The following is a 21,384-nucleotide window of genomic DNA, read 5'->3' on the forward strand; positions in this document are numbered from 1 at the left end:
AATTAACATATTTTGTTTAGCTTACAGTTACAAGAAACATGCAAGGCCATAGACATGCCAAAGTGATATTAAAAGTAGATAATGCTGAGAGAAAGAGAAAATACAGGGACAGTTTGAATGATGACCAAAACAGAGAAACAGAGAGAAAAAACTAGCGAGAGAATGAGAGCTTATCGACAGAGGAAAACAGATTAAAAAAAATAGGTCTAGTCAACATACTATCAGAATAAATCGTGAAGAATTTAAAAAGGAAGCGGAAAAGAAAAAGAGAAACACAGAATATATAGAAGGAAGTACAGAGCAAAACTTTCCTCAAAAGAAAAGAAGAAAAAGTGAAAAGGATGCATTAAGAAAGAAAATGAAGAGAGCAGAAAAAAAAGGAAATCTGAGATCAAAATATGCACATTGTCAGCAACTCCATGTACAGAATCCAGTACAGAAAGTGTGTCTTCAACTCCATATAAAACTAGTGCTTTGAAGAAAGCAGTCTATAGGATTAAGGGGAAATTACCAAAATTTCCTAGAAAGTTTGCTGAAATAGTAAAAGGACTTGTAGAAAAAGCTTCATCTCAAAAAAGGAGGTTTTAACAGAAAAAGGTTTATTGGGCAACAAAAATATAAAAGTATATGCATATGTCATCAGAGGAGTCGATCAGAGCTTGAGAGGAAGAGCAAAATTAGTAAGAACATTAAGAAAGTCATTTATAGGTAGTTTAGTGAAAAACATTAAAAAGAAGTACATGTATGGAACAATTAAAAAGGTTAGCTCTGAGTTAGGCAATCACAGAAGTTTCTTAAGTTCAGGATGTCTGAAAGAAGACAAGAAAAGAAAAGACTGTATGGATGAGGCAACAGAAAAATCTGTAAAAACATTCTTCCAACAGGATCAGGTTTCAACTAATTTGCCAAGTAAAAAGTTATTCAGGAAAGACAATGACGAGAGTAGAGTATTGCTTGGCACACTCAGCACAACCTATAAAAAGTGGAAGTAAGCTACTCCAGAGCAGAAGATTTCACTTGACAAGTTCTCTAAACTGAAACCTAAAGAGGTTAAAACCCAAAAACATAGGATATTTTTACAATGTCTCTGTGAATATTGTGAGAATGCCAATTTGAAGTTTCAAGAAATCAACAAAATTGCAGACAAAGTCAAGAGGTTAGACCTGAAAATGAAGAACATTTATGATGTTTTAGACTTAACACTTTGTACAAAAATAGGAAATTTCCACAACTTAGAATGTACTGACCGAACATGTGCCAAATGTGGTACTGAAAAGCTAACAAATAACCTGAAAATGGAGTTTCCAGAAGTAGATGTGGAGTGGAAAAAATCGGCAATGCAAACAACGACAAGCAAAAAGACAGGAAAAGAAGTTAAGAAAAAGCAAGTGACTACTTTGAAAGGTAAAACAACTGACTTAATAAAAGAGTTTTCAGTAGAAATCAATTTTCTGTCCAGGCATCTGTTTGAAGCAAACTGGCAGCTTGCCCAATTTGCAGAATTACGAAAAAATCTGCATCTTAACACTGTGGCACTTTGCTGATAATTACACTTGCACTTGTCAAAATGAAGTCCAGTTTGCACATTGGGCAAAAGAATGTGTTACAATTCACCCAGCAATAGTTTATTATTAATGTCCACAATGTCAAGATGAAGTAGTCGAAGATGCTTGTGATATCATATCTAATGATCTCACCCATGACTCTCAAGCAGTTCATACCTTCCTTCAGAAAATCTTTTCAGGAAAGGAAAACAGAGGAATTACAATAAATAAAGCTTATGAGTGACGGATGCCCAGCTCGGTGCAAGTCCAAAATTCCGTTTGCAGATACTGCAAATGCCACAGTGACTATAGACTATGGTTTCACAATTCAAAGAAAGTATTATGGGTCTAGACACGGAAAAAGCAGGTGTGATAGAGAGGGATGAGTCCTTAAACTCAGAGTCACAAGAGCTGTTAAAATAATGAAGCAGTTGTAGAAAATGCTTTGACCTTCCTCAATTTCTGCAGAGAAAGCCTTGAAAAGGATACAGAAATATGAGGAAAGTGCTTGCACAAAAGAAGACATGTGTTCTTTGTTCAATCAGTGGAGATCAAAAGACCGAGACCTAAAAGAAATATTAAGACTGTCTCTGGAGCTCAAAAGATGCATTCAGTGGTTGGCGTTGAGCATGAAATACTGAAAACAAGACGTCTATCCTGCTTCTGTCAAAAATGTATCAATGGGGAGCCAGACGAATGTGAACAGTCCTTGTATGTAGATGAATGGAAAACAATTCGCCTAAAGTGTATCCTTCAAAAAGAAAAAAATGGAACATGCATGTAAAATTAAAATATATATATATATGTTAGGAAAAAAAATAACATTGAATTCAAATTAATTATCAAGATATTATTTGTAATTTGTAATGTTTAGAAAGAGTTTATGAATTCTTCACAATGACAAAGACATTCAGCCTGAAGTGATTCAAGTCGTGCAAGAAGAGCAACCAAGTGAGGATCTAGAACTTTGCTCTGGTTTTGGTAGGTCAACTTGTATAGAAATTATGAGAGGTGTTATATTATAACATGGTGGAATACATAATATAATATTCTGTATATTATTATGAATGCCAAATAATATTTATGGAAATTTACCATTGTAGATAATTATCACCTAGTTGCTGATCAAGAAAAAGATCAAGAAGTAGCTTTGGATAAGATATATGCAACATATCGGAATCATGAGAGTGACGAGACACAAAATGTGATCAAGACTGTGGAAAGTAATCCGGGTATTCGAAATCTAGCAATCTGATCGATTCCCTAGAGAGTTGCAAATCCTTTGCAGAACTGGAAAAAATATGCAAATCTGAGGGAACAGTATTGGATGAAAAGTTTCCTTTAGTTTTACAACCTGAGAGATGTACAATTTTAGCTGTGAAAAAGAAGTGTATCTAATGCCAGCTGTCCAATAATTGTCTTAGTTTTAGATTTTTCCTGTTTTAGAAAGATTACTTTTCTGTAATGTCAAATATGAAATGATTTGTAAGGATTGATTGATTGTTGTTGTTGTTTTACGCCTAGTCGACAATATTTCAGCCATATTTCGGCGACATTTGTAAGGAAAATATCGCCAAAAAGGGTATGTATTTTCATAACCCTGGGGTAAGAATGTGTAAAATTTAACTTAATCATGTAATATTTAAACTACAACAAAACATAATATGTGAGTACTTTACAAAATATAACATGTTTTTAATCGTTCGCAATACTTGGTTAGTCAAAAAATTATGTTGCAACCTCACAAGAATGACTAAAGTGATTTCGACATGTCGCAACATCTAATTTTTCCCTTATGTCTGTTGATTACATACAGAGCTTAAATATTTTTTCAAACTTATACGGTTAATTTAGATAAAGAAAAAAACAGACTTTATATTTATTTATTTTATTTTTCCGTATTCTTCAAAAAAATACAGTAGAGATGTATTTTCTTAGTCCTGGGGTTCGAAAGCGTAAAAAATATAACATAAATATTTTGTTGAGCTTATGCACTGTTTTAGTTGCAACAAAGTAGAATATGTGTTGAATTAACAAATTATAACTGTACATGATTCTAATTGTTCGCAAAACTTGGTTTGTCGAAAAATCATGTCTTGATCAAACAAAGTGACTTATTTGACTTCAATGTGACGCGACTCCTGATTTGTTCTTATTTTTGTCAATTACGCATCAACCTTAAATATTTTGCTTTATATTTGTACGGTTAACTTAGACGAAGAAAAAAAAAAATAACCCTAATTTTACTTATATTCCCTGTTTTTCTAAGAAATACAAGAAAAATGTATATTCATAACCATGGGTTTAGAAAGTGTATGATGTACAGACCCTAAAACGTGCTACTACACCTCAGAAACGAACCGTACCGTTCCGTGCAAGAAACGCACCGTACCGTGCAAGAACCGTACCGTACCGTGCACAAAGCGTACCGTACCGTGCACAAAGCGTACCGTACACAAAATGAACCGTTCCGTGCATTAAGCGTACCGTACCGTGCACAAAGCGAACCGTACCGTTCATGAATAATTTTTGAAATAATTATGCAAGCCACGCCCCGAAAGCATTCCGAATCTTGCAATGACCAATTACTGTAAGTAATTTCCTTTTATTTCTTTCGACACAACACACGTTACAGAAGGACGGAAAATAGCCATAGAGATTGAAAATATTAAGGACCATGCATCTTGATTTACATCTGTTAATATAAGGAAACTACTCAAAACTAGTTACGACTTCAAAACAACTCGACCAAGTGTGAGCCGATTCCTTATTCGCTATGCATGATCGGGTTGTGCTTGAATAACTTTTTTCATATTAAATGCAGCATTGTGATATTTTTGTGTACAATTTATAATAAATAAAAGTGAATTAAATACTTGATCGTTTATTTTTATAGCTTTTATCTACCCTATCCTTGTCTCTTTGAACGTTTTCCGTAAACCAGACACATTCAAAAATGTATTAGGATTCTGTGCTATTTTCCGATCAAGCCCTTAAAATCATTTTTTTTATTCATGTAAGTAATAGTTTTAGGGAGAAATGATTACAGATTTAGCAACAACAAAAAAAATGCTTTTTTAAAATTACGAACTATATTGTCAATTTGAAATCGGACATGTTAAAATCACTAGAAAAAAAAAATAAATAAAAGCTATGTATATATAAATAATATGTGCTTCTGACCTACCCAAGATGCTATCGCCAATATAACATACTGTCAAAAAGTTCGTTCGCCAATGAAACCTGCAGGTAAAATATGTTACCTGGAATTTACACATAAGCCCAGTTTAATCTTTTTTTTTTTAAATGCTTAGTCCGAGCATGCGTGTTCATTCAAGTTTTTGTTTTAAGAAACACTGTACATTTCATGCCATGGTCGCGTTATCTAGACTGACGTCTTTCTATACTTTCGTTATTTACTCGAAAACATTTGAAAATTTCAATCAAGTATTGTCATCACACGTGCACTGGTAAAAACTTAAGCTGTGTATATTGAACCGTATCTAATCCCGTTAGTCCAGATATGCCTACATTCACACGTATATATATCAACAGTTTTCTGTTTTAAACAGTACGTCTACAACAATAAACCAGTTTTAATCAGCAGAGAAACAGAATTTCATGCTCAGTCAGTTTTTCCTCTAGAACTTCAATAAAAGAAAGTTTGAGTTTGACAAGGAACCAAGGGGGGGGGGGGGGAGCAGCACCCGGCATGGGCAAATTATTCATTTTCAAAGTTTTTGAGGACATGCATGGCTGCATATTATTTATTTTCTAGATAATTATTGAAAACGGACTATTTATTTCTAACATTTTGACAATTATTTAGTTCGAAAATCTGTCTTTGCAGTCAATATATATTATATACATTTATACATTGTAGATGGAATTGTAGCTGTCTTAACTGTTTTCTTGATTGTAACTTTCCTTCAAAAAGCGCGTTTACACATTGATGGAAAGGAGATGGGTGAACATAGCGTGCAGAAAGCCTATAGCTTCAGATATATAAAAATCATTTCAATTTGTGAATTTAATATTTAGAGTAAAGTTGTCATTATTGAAATTTATGAAATTATAATAAACAAAACTCTTCTGAGGAAAATTTTCTCGGCAAACTTTATTCCTTTATTAAAAAAAATAACGTGGTATTCGAACACTAGCAATAACAAGAGGTCCAAGGTCCTTAGCGGTCACCTGAGTATAATACAACAATTTAGAAGTTAAATACACTGACAGATGAAGCTTTGTTGCCCTAAAGCAAGAGAAGTAGGAAGATCAGGATCAACAAAATAATTAGTCTAGTATTCAGTATCAACTCAAAACTTAAGTTCTAATCTGTCCCCCACTTAATATTATCACCATACAGACTATTAACAAACTATTAGTGCTTCTGTACTATTTTTAAACCCATATTAAGACCTCTAGCATTGACCTCTCTTATGGTCTTTGAAGAACTTTAAATAAGATAAGTTATTTTTGTCTCGTTTTTATTTATCTATTACTTACAGGTCTACCTGATTATTAAAACTAAGAAAGTACTTTTTGAATTATACAATAAACATTCTTGCATAATTATCTTATTCTATTAACCTTTCAAAAACATTATTTACAGTGATTAATTATCAAAGATGAATGGAAAAGGGGAATAACTTCTCTCAGTAGAATACAAATTAATAGAGCCCTGCCCAGGACCAGAATGCTTAGACGAATTGTCCAGATGTTCAAAAATCTGGTAGAAATATGCTTACTTATATCATTTAAACTTTTACTCAGTTTGCTTTCGATATGCCCAGAAGCAGAGAAGAATTTCACAGGTACAATGCATTTTCACTACAGATTCAACAAAGCCTTACCCTAACACCAGAACCCAAGACCAAAGGTCAAGAAATTTACAAATTTGGAAGAGTTACCCTCATCATCATAACTATGGACTTCAAAGAATTAACACTTTTCCACTATATTATCAAAAGCCCCCCCCCCCTCCTCGTTATGCCAGAACCCCTGACCCTAGGACCACAAGATTTAAAAATTCTGTTCGAAGCTCCCAACTTCATCATAGCTAAGCAATTTATTTATCAGCTCAACACTAGGGAGCATACAGGATTAGTTAATGATTAATTAATAGAATTAATGCATTTTCACTATATAATCAATAGAGCCCCGCCCTTACACCAGAACCCCTAACCCCGGGGCCATGGAATTCACAATTTTGGAAGAGGCACTCTTGCTCATCATAACTATGTACTTAGTTACCTTATTTAATACCCAGGAGCAGAGAAGAAGATTTTCAAAGAAATAATGCACTTTCACTATATGATTTATATAGCCCCACCCTGGGGCCAGAACCCCTGACCCTGGGGCCATGAATTTCACAATTTTGAAAGAGGCACTCTTCCTCATCATAACTATGTACTTAGTTACTTTATTTAATACCCAGGAGCAGAGAAGAAGATTTTCAAAGAATAAATGTATTTTCACTATATAATCTATAGAGCCCCGCCCTAACACCAGAACCCCTGACCCTGGGGCCATGAAATTCACAATTTTGGAAGAGGCGCTCTTGCTCTTCATAACTATGTACTTAATTACCTTATTTAATACCCAGGAGCAGAGAAGAAGATTTTCAAAGAAATAATGCACTTTCACTATATGATCTATATAGCCCCACCCTGGGGCCAGAACCCCTGACCCTGGGGCCATGAATTTCACAATTTTGGTAGAGGGCTCAATGCTTATTACAATGATGCGAACAGTTTGACTGCTTGATGTCCAGGAGGAAAGAGGAAGATTTTTAAAGATTGCATTATTTTTGGTGGTTTTAGCCCCACCCCTCAGGCCCCAGGGGGGGCAGGGACCATGAAATTCACAACTTTTGTTTCCCTTAACCCATAGATGCTACATGCCAAATTTGGTTGAAATTGGTTAAGCGGTTTCAGAGAAGAAGCTAAAAATGTTCAAATGTTAACGCACGACGCACGCCGACGGACGAGAACGGATAGCAATAGGTCAACTGAGTGACTCAGGTGACCTAAAAATCATGAGTATCATATTCTTTCGAGACTAGCACGATAACCACTAGACTACACAAGCCCTGATGAATAGTGGCATTTAAATCATGTTTGTAATATGACCTTTGACTTAATGGACTTCAAGTATTTCTCGAAAAGATGCGAATGCTATGTCATAAAAGTATATTTTTAAGGTATAATGGGTCTCTGCTCCATCTGTTTGGAAACCAAAAAGTGTATATTTCTATGCAAACTTTGAGGATTAAGTTACAAAAAAAAAATGGAGCGAAGACCCACTCATAATGAAAAATAGTGTTATAGTGTGAGAAAAATGACTCTTTTTGCCCTCTTTAGTGTGTGTATAATATTTCATCAGCAAATAATTTCAATCTTTGTGAGATTTTTGAAAATTGTAGAGATTTTAAATAAAGTATATTTTAATGTTAGATGAAATACAATACAAGGAAAATATTGATATAATTGAGATTTAATTTTTCACCTTCATGTTTGTCACACTATAGGTTTTTCGCTCGTCATGTTCACCCATGTTCTTTATGTAAAAAGGAAAACAATTACGCGCACATAAAATAAAGTAATATTTTGCACTAATTGTGTGCACTTCTACCGATTACTTTTCTTTTTTTTTTCCTAGTGAGTAAAACACTCAAGGAATCTATGTAAAAAAAAATTATAATTCCTCGCAAATAAAAATGAAAATAATAACTTATTTTTTTATTGTTTGTTTGATCATTCGGTCAAGAGAAAAAATGTTTTCGTTTTCTTTTCTTTTTTTTTTTGGGGGGGGGGGGTGGCTTTTGTGGCTTTTTTTGGCTTTTTTAAATGAAGCAACATTGACAAGAACGTAAAAAGAATGGTAGACGAAATAAAAACCTGAGGGATTTATAATTAATAAGTGAATAATTGTATTCAATTAGGAAAATTAAAAGAAAAAAAACGAAAAAAAACCATATATATTTGCTTATTCTTTAAAAATAAAATACAGAAAGGCATTCATGGCAACGCAACCAAAATATTTTTTTTCATCCTTGTTATACAGTGTTTGTTGATATGTTCAATTTATTTCCACGTTATTGAACCATAAGGCGATGGTGTACAAAATAGATAATAAATAGGCAACTAAAATTATTTTGAATATTGAAAGTAGTTCATACAGAAAGTCAAGTAAAAAAAGATACAGTTAATAAGACGACTAGTTACGTGTAATAACGAAAATACAGCTGTAAAAAGGAAATATTTATAACAGATTCAACTTAAAAAACAACTTATTAAAAAATGCTTCCGACACCGTCCTTCCATTTGTATAAAATTAAGACATTATAACGAAGAAATAAACGACTTTATTAAGTAGCCAATCATAAACTAAAGAGCACAGGCTCCGCCCACTTAATTTACATTCGGTTCACCAAAGCGTACCGTTCACAAAACGAACCGTTCCGTGCAAAAAGAGTACCGTACCGTGCACAAAGCGAACCGTACGGTACACAAAACGAACCGTTCCGTGCAAGAAGCGTACCGTATCGTGCATAAAGCGAACCGTACCGTTCACAAAGCGAACCGTTCCGTGCAAGAAGCGTACCGTACCGTACACAAAACGAAACAAACCGCACAGTGCAAGTGGTGTAGTAGCACGTCTTAGGGTCCGTAACTTAACATTTTCTTAACTTTATGTACTGTTTTATTTGCAACAAAGTAGTATATGGGTAGAATTAATAGAAAATAACATGTTTCTTATTGATTGCAACACTTGGTTTGTCAAAAAATCATGTCGTGATTAAACAAGAGTGACTTAAGTGATTTCCACATGTTGAGGCTCCTGATTTGTCCTTATTTTTGTCGCTTAGCATCAACATTAAATTTTTTGCTTTATATTTGTACGATTAACTTAGATGAAGAAAAAAACAAGCTTTGTTTCACTTGAATTACCTGTACTTTTAAGAAATACAAGAAAAATGTATATTTGGACATTCACCTAAAATGTTGCTTACCTCTGAACAGAGGTCATTTAGAGGGAAGCTGGCAAATATTTCTTTTAGTTTCAGGTTATTCATATCAAGTGAAGGTTAATTTTTTCTAATATTAAATATATATTGAATAATAAGCAAAAATTAGCCAAAAAGGGAAATATAAATATCACTCTGGAGTTTGAAAGTGTAAAATGTAACCTAAAATCAATTTGTGAACTTTATGTCCTATTTTAATGGAAACAAAGTAGAAAATGCATTGAATTAACAAAATATAACATGTTTTAATTGTTCGCAACACTTGGTTAGTTGAAAAAAATCATGCCGCAACAAATTAAGAATGACTTAAGTGATTTCGACATGCCTCGACACCTGATTGGTCCTCATTTTTGTCGATTATGTATCGAACAATTTTTTTTTTGCTTTATATTTGTTCAGTTAACATAGACGAAGGAAAAGGAAGCCAAATTTCACCTTAATTTTCTGTATTTTCAAGAAATACAAGAAAAATGTATATTCGTTGGGACTTAGAGAACTTCACCTAAAACGCTACTTATATCTGAACAGAGGCCACATGGAAGATAACTGAGAAATTCTGGCATTATATTTTGATTATTTCTCTTAAATAAAAGTCTTTTTTTTCTAAAATATCCAGTTAAAATTGATTTATAAAAAAATAGGGCCCAAAAATGGAAAAGTCACAAAAAATTGTGCTACATTTTACATTTTTAGTTTCTGTCCATACTTTTAAATAGGCCCTAAAGGTCATTTAGAAAACGCTACAGTTTGTGTTTGTCACCATGACAATGTCTCTTATGAAGGGTCATGAACTTCCCCTATATTAAGAGCTAACCCCAGACCAAGCCCATTCTCTCTTTATATGATATAAAAAATATGTTACATTTTACACTTTTCAAACCCCAATTATTTTTAGGGATGCTTATAGCCACAAAAATTTATGCCACAGTTTTTGAGATTTTTTAAATAGTTTTAAAAGCCACAAAGAGTTTTTCTGTATCACCTAAAATTACCCAAGGGTTAAGGATCAAAAAGGTGTAAAATGTAACATAATTAAAATTTTGGGTAAAAATTTAGAGTAAGGGATATTTTTCAGAAAACACTTTTTTTGCGAAAAATTAATTTAGCTACATCCAGGAAAACCTTAAAATCTATAACATTTCCAAAAATTATCGAAATCGGCCGGTTTTTAAGTATTTTATGCTATAAGACGTTAAGATTTTTCAAAACCTTGAGAATAATATGGAGTTGGGTATACCTCCAGACATGAAATTTTTTTTTATCGATTTTTAATCCGGTTTTTTTTATCTTATATGGGGTTAGAATAGGTTTTTAAACAAACCATTGAGGGGTTAAGCTACAATCCTGAACCCAATATTTAACCCGCTAACCCCGTTGGTTTATAAGCCCAAATGAATAATGTTACATTTTACACTCTTCATTCTTCAGACTCTAGGGTTACAAATTTAAACCTAGGGTTAGGTATAAATAACAATTTATTTTTGTTATTTGGGTCGAAAAATACTAGATAATGATCTGGTAAAGTCGAATAAAAACGGTGTTCCGGCATAAGTCGAAATACGGCTATTGATGTTTATGTACATTCCAATAGAGAAAGCTCCGCTCCAAAATTTTACGTCTACTCATGGGTACGCGTAAGTTCTGGCATAAACAAAAAATAAGTCGACTTCAAAGACTTTAAAACGATTCATCCTAAAGGAGAATAACGATTTTTAGAAGTGTTTTAAATAAAATTTGGCATTATTCAAATCCAATTAGTGTGAGATTTTTCGGGGGGGGGGGTGTTACCCCCCCCCCCCCCGGAGATATAATTGACAGTATTTTCACATAATAAATTTCTTCATAAAAATGCCTTACTAGGGATTCATTCGATCACCATCTCTCAGGTAACAATTTATATTATTATATTTGGATTAAGTTATCGTAGTGTAACTTTAAAAAACATTTTTTGTCTCATTTACTTTAGAAAATATTTTGAAAAAGAGCATTTTTTCACAAATGCACATACTATTTGCCATGGTTATCTTTACCAAATTTCAAAGTTTGCCTGAGGAGATAAGGGGGCCGCTGTTACTCTGAAGTTTCTGAGAAACATTGTGACTCAAATAAAAAGGCTACTTTTACATTTATTATGCCAATGTTTGACAATCTGAATAATATAATAATAAGAATTTAAAAAAAAAAATCAGCAACGATTTTAAAATAAATGACGATGATACTTGCCTCTTAAATTTTGTCGAATTGAAATTCGTATATTTGAAAAAAAGACATAAATATTAAGGAACGGAAACGGAATGGCTAAATTGCATTTACACTGTAGTACACTTTATGATAACGGATATTTACCGTAAAAAAACACATAATATTTTAACATAATCAGCATACATTTTCATATAGATATTTATATACAAAAGGGGAAAGGAACATCTCTATTTATTATCTCCCATAAAGAACAAGTGCACTTATGGGCCCCGTTAAAAGTTGAGAAATAAAGATTCAAATTAAGAATAATTGTTCATCTCACAACATCAGTATCTATCTAAACTATACGATTCAACAATTTTTAGCGCTGAAATTCAAGCCTATACAAAGAGCAAAGCCATACAATGTGGTAGGGGTCAGCTAACGTTTGTGATTTTCTATATTAAATCGGGGACAAGCATTTATTTCAAAGCCTTTGTTTATTGTCAGCCTAACGATGTACAAACTTGTGCTAAGGACAAAAGACGCATGATACATTTATAAAACTTGTGTGAAAGTAGGAAAATTGTACAAGATTAGGATGCTACTTAAAACATTAAAATGTATGAAAAGTTCGATGTTTTTTCCTATAGCAAGCGAGAGCTATGTACCTGTGTAACCTTTGTTGAACCCACCTGTGTAATAAATTATTTTAAATAGTCACTTGAATTCTATCCGGTAAACATTCTTCAAAAGTGCTCACCGTAAAACACAGCCACGTTTTATACGTTTATCGTTTGGCAAAGTCGTGCCGCTTTAGAAATGTTTGCATGTATTTAGTTTTATGAGAAACGGGAGGGTAAATGGAGTTTAGTGTCGTTTATAAAATATCATACTATATAAATACTGCATGTAGTTGAGTGTAACATTGAAAATTTTCACCCCAAGAAAACAACTGTCAACGGAGGTGCAGCCGAGGTTGACAATGGTTTTCTTGGCGTGAAAATTTTCAATGTTACACTCAACTATATGAAGTATTTATTATATTATACTGAATGTTTTATACAAATACAAACTATAGTGAACTTTGCGCGCATAAATTCTGCGCAGTCAATATTTTTTGGAATAACACCTGTCGTCAAGCAATGTTGAACGTTGCTATGCTAGAGGGCGTGGTTTCATTATTCAGCGGGTAATAGTGTTTTTTAACAAATGTTTCTCGACGAATCAGATTCAACTAATTTACATGAAATATAACAAATAAAAATATGAAACTTCTTAACATGAATGAAGGACGATTTTAGCGGTATTGAAAGCAATAATATTACGCAGTTATAAATAAATACAATAAGTTACATGTATAGCATAACTGTACATGTATATATTTTTGGATATCAGGATAACCTATTACAGCTTCAAAGCTTGTCTCCAATGGGTTTCTTAAAAAAAATACAGATGGAAAAAATAATTAATCAACAATTATTTGAAGTTAATTATTACAACGCTAAATGAAAATGAGTTGTACAAACTTTTTGATTCATTGTTACTTATATATTCAGCTCTAATGGTTTTAAATAACATCGATAAGAAATAAATCAAACTATGTTCTTAAATGGTAGTACATTAAGACAGTTCACTCTATATACCTAAATACCCTCTTGTAATTTAAAATGGATAAAGAAAATAATGATAAATTATCTATTTTATTATTTCAATGTAATCGTGCAAAATTCTTACTTTGATCACGATGGCTACAGGCAACTATACAGCTTCATTCGATTTTTTTATCGATAAAATAACGCAAGACCATTCTGCTGACGCGCCCGTCATTGATCCACCACCAGATTGTTCAAGTGCCGATTTTAGGAAGCGATTGCAAGGAGTCACGTGATTGACTCATGCAATGTTTAAAAAAAGAAAGCTCACGGTAACCATTTCCGGAATAAGTAGCGTGATATGATTGCGCACATAACAAAAAGTCCTCTTGGCAATATTTCTAGAACAGAGAATAAAAAAGATAAAAATGTGACATTGCAGAGTGTTGGTGAGCGTCGACAATTTTTTTTTTTTATCCACGTGTCATTTTTACGTTTTGACACGTATAGCTTTTATCGTAGTTCTGAACATTGGACTCTATTTCAATAATAAATTTAATTTATATCTGGATTTGTCCTCTAGTTTTAATTAAAATATAATTTTATTCGAGGTCGGTTTCTTTACTATATGATCTACATCTACGTGTAGATATTTATTTCCTAGAAGAATCGGACAGCATGATTTTTCAGTTATTAATGAATATGAATGAACAAATGGACGATTGCGATTTTGATATCTCTAGACCAGTCTGACGTTGCATGCTGGAGATGAACACATATTTTTTTCCTCTGTAAAATCTTCTCTAGCATTTTCAACACTTTCATCGACCATGCAAACATTGAAACATCGGTGCATATATTGCGTAAACATTTGTTGTAATGCGTTGTACGTATTTGGTCAAAAATTGAAACTCAACACTCGATCTTCTTCTGAAGAAAAGAAAAGATTCCTTTTGCTGGTTTTCAAAAATCTAGCAAAATATACACGTGTAAGAATGATAGAGATAGTTTTCTCTAAATAAACAAAGATATAACTCTAACATTTAAGGTGCTACAGAGGTATAAACCAGAGAGAGGAAATCATTTTGAGCATATAATAATTGCAAAACACACACACACACCCTCACACACATTTCAACTCATCATGCTCACGGAAATGTGCACTTGAAAAATATTTTTTTTAAATTCACGGAGATATAATTCCAATCTTAATTTGATTTATTGATCCCCTGTGTTTTGATTGGACGAGAGCAAATTCAAGAAAAAGTTTACACATCGATAAATTCTCAATCAGAACTACTTTCTTGACCTAGCTTTTATTGTTAAAAAAAAAGAAACAAATCGTTACTTCTATTCTGGGTTTTAGCTAAACAATTACAGAAACTTGAAATTAGATAAAAACAAAACTGACGACATACAGGACTGACAGACGGGAATATTATGTTTATGTCACTGTCAGATCACGAGTGTGAATTTTAAATCTCTGAAGTCATATATTCTCGACGTTCCTAATAGGCCTACAAAGACAAATCAGCTCAGTTCTCGGTAGCGCTGTGATGGGAAAGAGAAACGTACCTTATAGACTCTTGCCTTATTAGCATCAAATTCATTTTTCTACATCCTATATTCTGTCCCGTCTTTGAACAAACCAGAGCAAATCAAGGTTGTCGTCGGTCTGCTACTTTCGTTTTAGAGCGTCTGTCGTTATGTCAACATGTTCAACGACGAATTCTTTTGAAGTCTACTTGTATTTACGATATTTGTTGACTTAAACAATATTCGAAGAGTTTTTATAAGCTTACTTTATTAAATGTTTTCACAATTAAAGTTGAACTTTATCGACGTTCATCTCGATTGTAATTCATTTCCACATCGCGGAATAAAGTATTCCTACGCTGTACAGAAATACATGTAACAGATTGTATGGAGGCTTCAAAGAGAAATAATTTTATAACTTCGTAATTGGAATTATAAGAATTAAACGTTCTTTTTTCAGAATTTCTCGATGTGTAAACTCATGCCTTTGTACTCACAAACTTTACACAAAAGCGTTTGAACAATTTGGCCCTTTGACCAATGTGCACTGGTTTAGAAGATAGGATGTATATATATATATATATATATATATATATATATATATATATATATATATATATATATATATATATATATTATATATAATATTTACTCCTCAGGTAAGCCTATTGTCAACAATCATGAATTCAGACGTTGCAAACATAATGTTCAAGCCGATTTATTTGAAGAACAAAGATCTTTAATCTGACCAGATTAACAGGGTAACTGATTTTGAGGCGATTCATGATAAGATCGGGGATAACATTCACTCTATTCAGCGTGATAGAGACCTTTGGCGAGTGTATCTAAAATGTAAAGAGAGTGGGACAAAGTTGACCATTGAAGGATTCGAGCTCCGTATCCTTTCTATACAGGTATATGACTCAAATCCCTATTCTACAGGAGCAAAAAGTCCTAATGATCCAGTCCTAAAGATCACAATTAGCGGATTGCCCTTATCTGTTGATGACAGTGCTATCCTTGAAATGTTAGACAGCTTACAAGTAGAATTGAAAGGTGAAATTAAATACGAAAAAAAACAGACACCCGACGACAAACTGCATGACAAGAGTGCTTAACGGCAACCGATTTCTTTACATAAAACCTCTGGAAAAGTCCCTGCCTCGATTTGCAAAATGTGCGGATATCAAATGTAGATTGTATCATTATGGACAGGAGAAGGGTGAGTCTCAGATACAATGCTTCAATTAAATACGAAAAAAACAGACACCCGACGACAAACCGCATGGCAAGCGTGCTTAACGGCAACCGATTTCTTTAAATAAAACCTCTGGAAAAGTCCCTGCCTCGATTTGCAAAATGTGCGGATATCAAATGTAGATTGTATCATTATGGACAGGAGAAGGGTGAGTCTCAGATACAATGCTTCAACTGCTGGGACACTGGGCACATGCCCAAAGACTGTATAAAAGAAATAGCATGCCGTGTATGCAAACAGCCTGGACATAAGCTGGGATCAAAAGATTGTGAGCACTACAGCGAACCTACTGATGGAATAGTGGTGTTCCAAGGAAAGGAAAACCCCCTATCTAACTTTTTCCCCTGTGATATCAAGGTCTTTGTGGAAACCCACAGCATGCCTACCAGCTTACTAAAGCTCTTCGTTCTGGAGATTTCAACGCTACTGAAAACATCCGTATTGCTCCAAAAGCTCTGGGGGCTAAGAGAATAGGGGATAAAGTGAAGAATCCAGAAAAGTGGCAAGATCAAAAACAAACGATAATGGAGGAGATTATCCATGCTAAAGCTACACAGGTACCAGAACTTAGCGAGAAACTGGAAAATTCAGATGCTAGCACATTAATCTCCGAAGCCACAAACAATAGTCGCCCGCGTGGCGCAGTGGTAAGAGCGTCTGCTCTAGAGTCGCGAAGTAAGGAGTTGATCCTTACGTCGCGGGTTCGAATCCCACTGTGGGACGTTGAGACCGGTCCTTCGGATGAGACCGTATAAACCGAGGTCCCGTGTCGCCGTAGGTGCTGGCACGAAAAAGATCCCTCACTGCTCAATCCGTAAGTGCCGAGTATAGGACAAAATTTGCAGCTCTCCACCGGCAACTGGTGGCGTCTCCATATGAGTGAAAAATTCTCGAGAGGGACGTTAAACAACATACATACAAACAAACACAAACAATATCTTCTGGGGAACCGGACTTTATCCAGAAGCCACCCTCCATACAAATCCGGATAAATGGCCGGGTGAGAACAGACTAGGCATGGTTTTGAGTAAAATTGCATCAAACTTTACCAGGAAACTCAGAAGTAACTCACTACAAAAGAAGAATGCAGACGATAACCAGACTAATCTGGACGGCTTCATTCGGGAGGCAAAACTCTAACAGGAAGAGAAATGTAAAAGACCAGGGGTAATTAAGCATATCTATATACCTTCATGTAAATGGGGACAAACTTACTATCATTCTATTCTATAAATGCACGAGGTTTAAATACTTATGGTAAAAGGATTTTGTTGTTTGAATGACTCAAAGATACAAATTTTGACATAATTTTTTTGCAAGAAACACATTTTGTTGAAACAAGTGAAGCAATTTATAATTCACGTTGGTATGGATATAAAATTCATAGTTTTTCTAATTCGGTACATAGTAGAGGTGTATCGATTTTATTTAAAGAAGGTTTTGACATCGAAATACTAGATAAACAATCTTCAATTGATGGTAGAAAATTAATGGTAAATGTTAAATTAACTGAACAAATTTTAAGTTTGGCAAATTTTTTATGCCCCAAATGATGAAAATGAGAAGAGTATATTTTTATATAAAATGTTGAAATGGGTCAATAAACATGCTTTGAATTTAGAAAACTTTATAGTATGCGGAGATTTCAGCTGTCAAATAGATATCATCGAAAATAATAGAAATGTAAAGACTTTAAGTAACTTTATAAAATCGTTTAATTTGATCGACTGTTGGTCCTTCAGTGATAGAAATAACGAACAGGGGTACACATGGTGTGATGGGGACAAAACTCCCAAATGTAGAATTGATTATGTAATAATTTGTAATTTAAAAAGTCATAGTGTTTGTGGTATGTATGTATAAAAGGCGTAATAAATCAAAAAGGGCGTTATTACACCTTTGCACAAGGCGTTATTAGGCCTTTCAAAAAGGCGTTATTACGCCTTCTCAAAAGGCGTTATTCCGCCTTTCAGAAAGGCATTTATATTTATTACGCCTTTCAAAAAGACATTATTACACCTTTGCAAAAGGCTTTATTACACTTTTTAGAAAGACGTTAATACGTCTTTTCAAAAGGCGTTATTACGCCTTTGCAAAAGGCGTTATTACGCCTTTCGAAAAGGCGTTATTACGCCTCTTATTTTCAATACATGACTAACTTACCCCACCCCGGGGACTGAAATCTTACCCTCGGCACATGAATTTCACGATTAAATATAGGGCTAATTTTACAGAAAATAATTTAAACAGATTGTGATTACATTTCCAGGAAAAAGATTTTTAAATGCGTAATATATTTTCAATGTTAAACCAACTTAGTTCTTCTCTTATGTAATGTACACTCAATGGCCTCCTAACAGTGTCATTTTTTTCTTGATTTTGATATGATAGAAGAGTGTTATAATTATTTCTTACTTTACTTTTTCCTCCAAATTCCTACATGCCTCTCCTTTTATTAAGCGCATTACAGAACGATTTTACATTCACATAAAGCAGAAACGACCCACCATATTAAAAAAAATTAATTCTAAAATGCATGCATTGACTTCCTGATTAATCATTTTATACTGGATTGCAAATGATATGGATTCTGTTACGTGTGGAATTTTGAATATTGTGATACTTGTCTATAGGCTTGTACCCTCATACGGATATGGTAAGTATATCGTATTTAGTTTTTGAAATGTCTCTTCATACTTTTTTTTTACATTTACATACATGTAGGTGTCGTTTAGGTCATTAAAAGCAAGATACCCATGGCCCTTCGCGGTCTCTCAAATATTACTTTAAAAAAAATTAAATAAAAAAAGAAAAACCCTTCAACAATTTGCATTTGCCAGACGTATGTCTCTTGAAAGTTCAAAATAATATGTTTAAAAAATCTCACAGTGCTACATGTATATAATCATGCGAACACATTGTCTGCAAAAAGAAGAATCTTTTAAAGATTAGTTTTGAGGTTAAACATGAATAAGGAGAGATGAAGCTACTATAGTAAAAAAAAAATTAGAAAAGAGAATTAATCTCAGTCTATTCATTTAGTCAGTTTTATTCTGATTAGTTGCCCCGGGCTTGCAAAGATGTCCAGTGATAAAAACATTTTTAAAGATATGTTCAACTAAAATAAATTACATGTATACCTGTTGCTTGGGCCAATCAAGAGGTGGATACAGAAAAATAATTTTGGTAAATGCTCGTTGTTCATTATGTAAGTGCAAAAAATCTGTGACTTGGAGTTAAAAAATATATAAGGGTATGCGTAAACTTAGGTACCTAGACTAATTTTCCAATGATCCTGGCCATGGTGAATACAAAAAAAAATCATTGGTACTATTTTTACTAATAAAATTAAGTAATATGAAAATGTATATTCAAACATATCGATGTAATCTGCTATCCATCAATGCATGTCCAATCTAGGGAGCCCATGACACTTGAGGACTATCATAATGACATGCTTTTCTCCTGGCCTACTTAACTAATTTAATTTATAATTTTAAAAACAATAATCCATAAAACAAGAAAAATACAAAGCTAAGAACCATCACTCCTTAAAATCTTGGAAACTTTTTTGTCTGCTGAATCTCTAAGCGTGGAGTAAAATATGAAGAACGATATATATAACAAAATTGATCATTATAATCTGGCCATAGATCGAAGTCCACAACCAATAATCAAAGGATATGAAAAAAAAATGAGTTCTTTGGGTAACACTATCAAGCATGTGGTTTTGAATTGAAATCGAACGCAGAAACAAACTATAAAAGGTATAAATATCCTTTTGCAAAAGGAAAACTAGTATTAATTGTAATGGGGACCGTTACAGATGTTCCCCAAACGCTCCCCAACTTCCTTTTGGTGTCTTATTCCCTTTAAGCTTCATTAAATAAGGCAATCAAGTATATTATTTTTTTTTACGCATTACACGCGCGCGCACTGGCATGCATATACAAAATGACCATGTCAACTTGTCTACACTTTTAATACATCTTTATATTCAAATTTCATCAAAAGATAAAAAAAAATCGGCTATATTAAGTATATCTGTCATTTAACGCCTTGCAAGCAAGCGCACGTGCTTGCATATCCATGATGACCGTGTCGTCTTATCTATGCTATTAGTATATATCTACATATTTTGAGTTCAAAGCATTTCATCAAAAAGTATAAAAGTTACAGCTATATCAAGTATATTGGTCATTTAAGCATTGCATGCGTGCGCACGTGCATGCATGTGCATGTTTACAATGTCGTCTTGTCTACATTAATAATATGTCTATATATTCTGAGTATCAAAGCATTCCATCAAAAAATGTAAAAGTTATGGTTATAGCAAGTATATTGGTAATTGTACTCATTGTACGCGTACGCACGTGCATGCATGTGTCATCTTGTCTACACTTCTAATGTATCTTTATATTCTGAGTTTCAATGCAATTCATCAAAAAATGTACAAGTTAAGTCTATATCGATTGTATTGGTTATTTCAATCATTGCGCACGTGCATGCATTTGCATGCTGACCATGTCATCTTGTCTACACTATTAATATACCCTTCTATTCTGAGTATTAAAGTATTTCATCAAAAGATATGGACATTTTGGCTGTATCAAGTATATTGGTCATTCTACTCATTGCACGCGCACGCACGTGCATGCAAGTGCATGCATGTGAGCGCTGATCATGTTATGTTGTGTATACTTCTAATATATATTTATATTCTGAGAATCAAAGCAATTCATCAAAAAATGTACAAGTTAAGTCTATATCATTTTTAATGCTTATTTCAATCATTGCGCATGCGCACACGTGCAGGCATGTGCATTCTGACCATGTCATCTTTTCTACACTTTTAATATATCCTGATATCCTGAGTATCAAACATTTCATAAAAAATATGAAAGTTATGGCTATATCAAGTATATCTGTCATTTTACTCATTGCACGTGCGCGCACGTGCACGCAAGTGCATGCATGTTTGCGCTGATCAAGTCTTCTTGTCAACACTTCTAATATATATTAATATTCTGAGTTTCAAAGCAATTCAGAAAAAAAATGTACAAGTTAAGTCTATATCAATTGTATTGGTTATTTCAATCAAAGCGCATGCGCGCACGTGCATGCATGCGCATTCTGACCATGTCATCTTGTCTACAAAAAACTATTAATATATCCTTATATTCTGAGTATCAAAGCATTTCATCAAAAAATATAAAAGTTACAGCTATATCAATTAAATTA

General features: G+C 33.5%; 1 protein-coding gene across 1 annotated transcript in view; it reads left to right on the top strand.

The window, feature by feature from the left end:
• The first annotated feature begins 740 nt into the window (after positions 1-740).
• The window catches only part of LOC133180172 (uncharacterized), a 126,870-nt gene continuing 106,226 nt past the window's right edge, over positions 741-21,384 (top strand). The window contains exons 1-6 of the mRNA XM_061314741.1: positions 741-942; positions 1,219-1,404; positions 2,451-2,525; positions 2,648-2,767; positions 15,828-15,941; positions 16,501-16,790. Of these exons, the coding sequence (XP_061170725.1) occupies positions 741-942; positions 1,219-1,404; positions 2,451-2,525; positions 2,648-2,767; positions 15,828-15,941; positions 16,501-16,790 (987 nt within the window). The remainder of the gene's footprint in view (positions 943-1,218; positions 1,405-2,450; positions 2,526-2,647; positions 2,768-15,827; positions 15,942-16,500; positions 16,791-21,384) is intronic.

The sequence above is a fragment of the Saccostrea echinata genome, unplaced genomic scaffold (genome assembly GCF_033153115.1).
Source record: "Saccostrea echinata isolate AGI-Se365-2 ecotype Australia unplaced genomic scaffold, CSIRO_AGI_Sech_v1 ptg000006l, whole genome shotgun sequence".
Classification (NCBI taxonomy): Eukaryota; Metazoa; Mollusca; class Bivalvia; order Ostreida; family Ostreidae; genus Saccostrea; species Saccostrea echinata.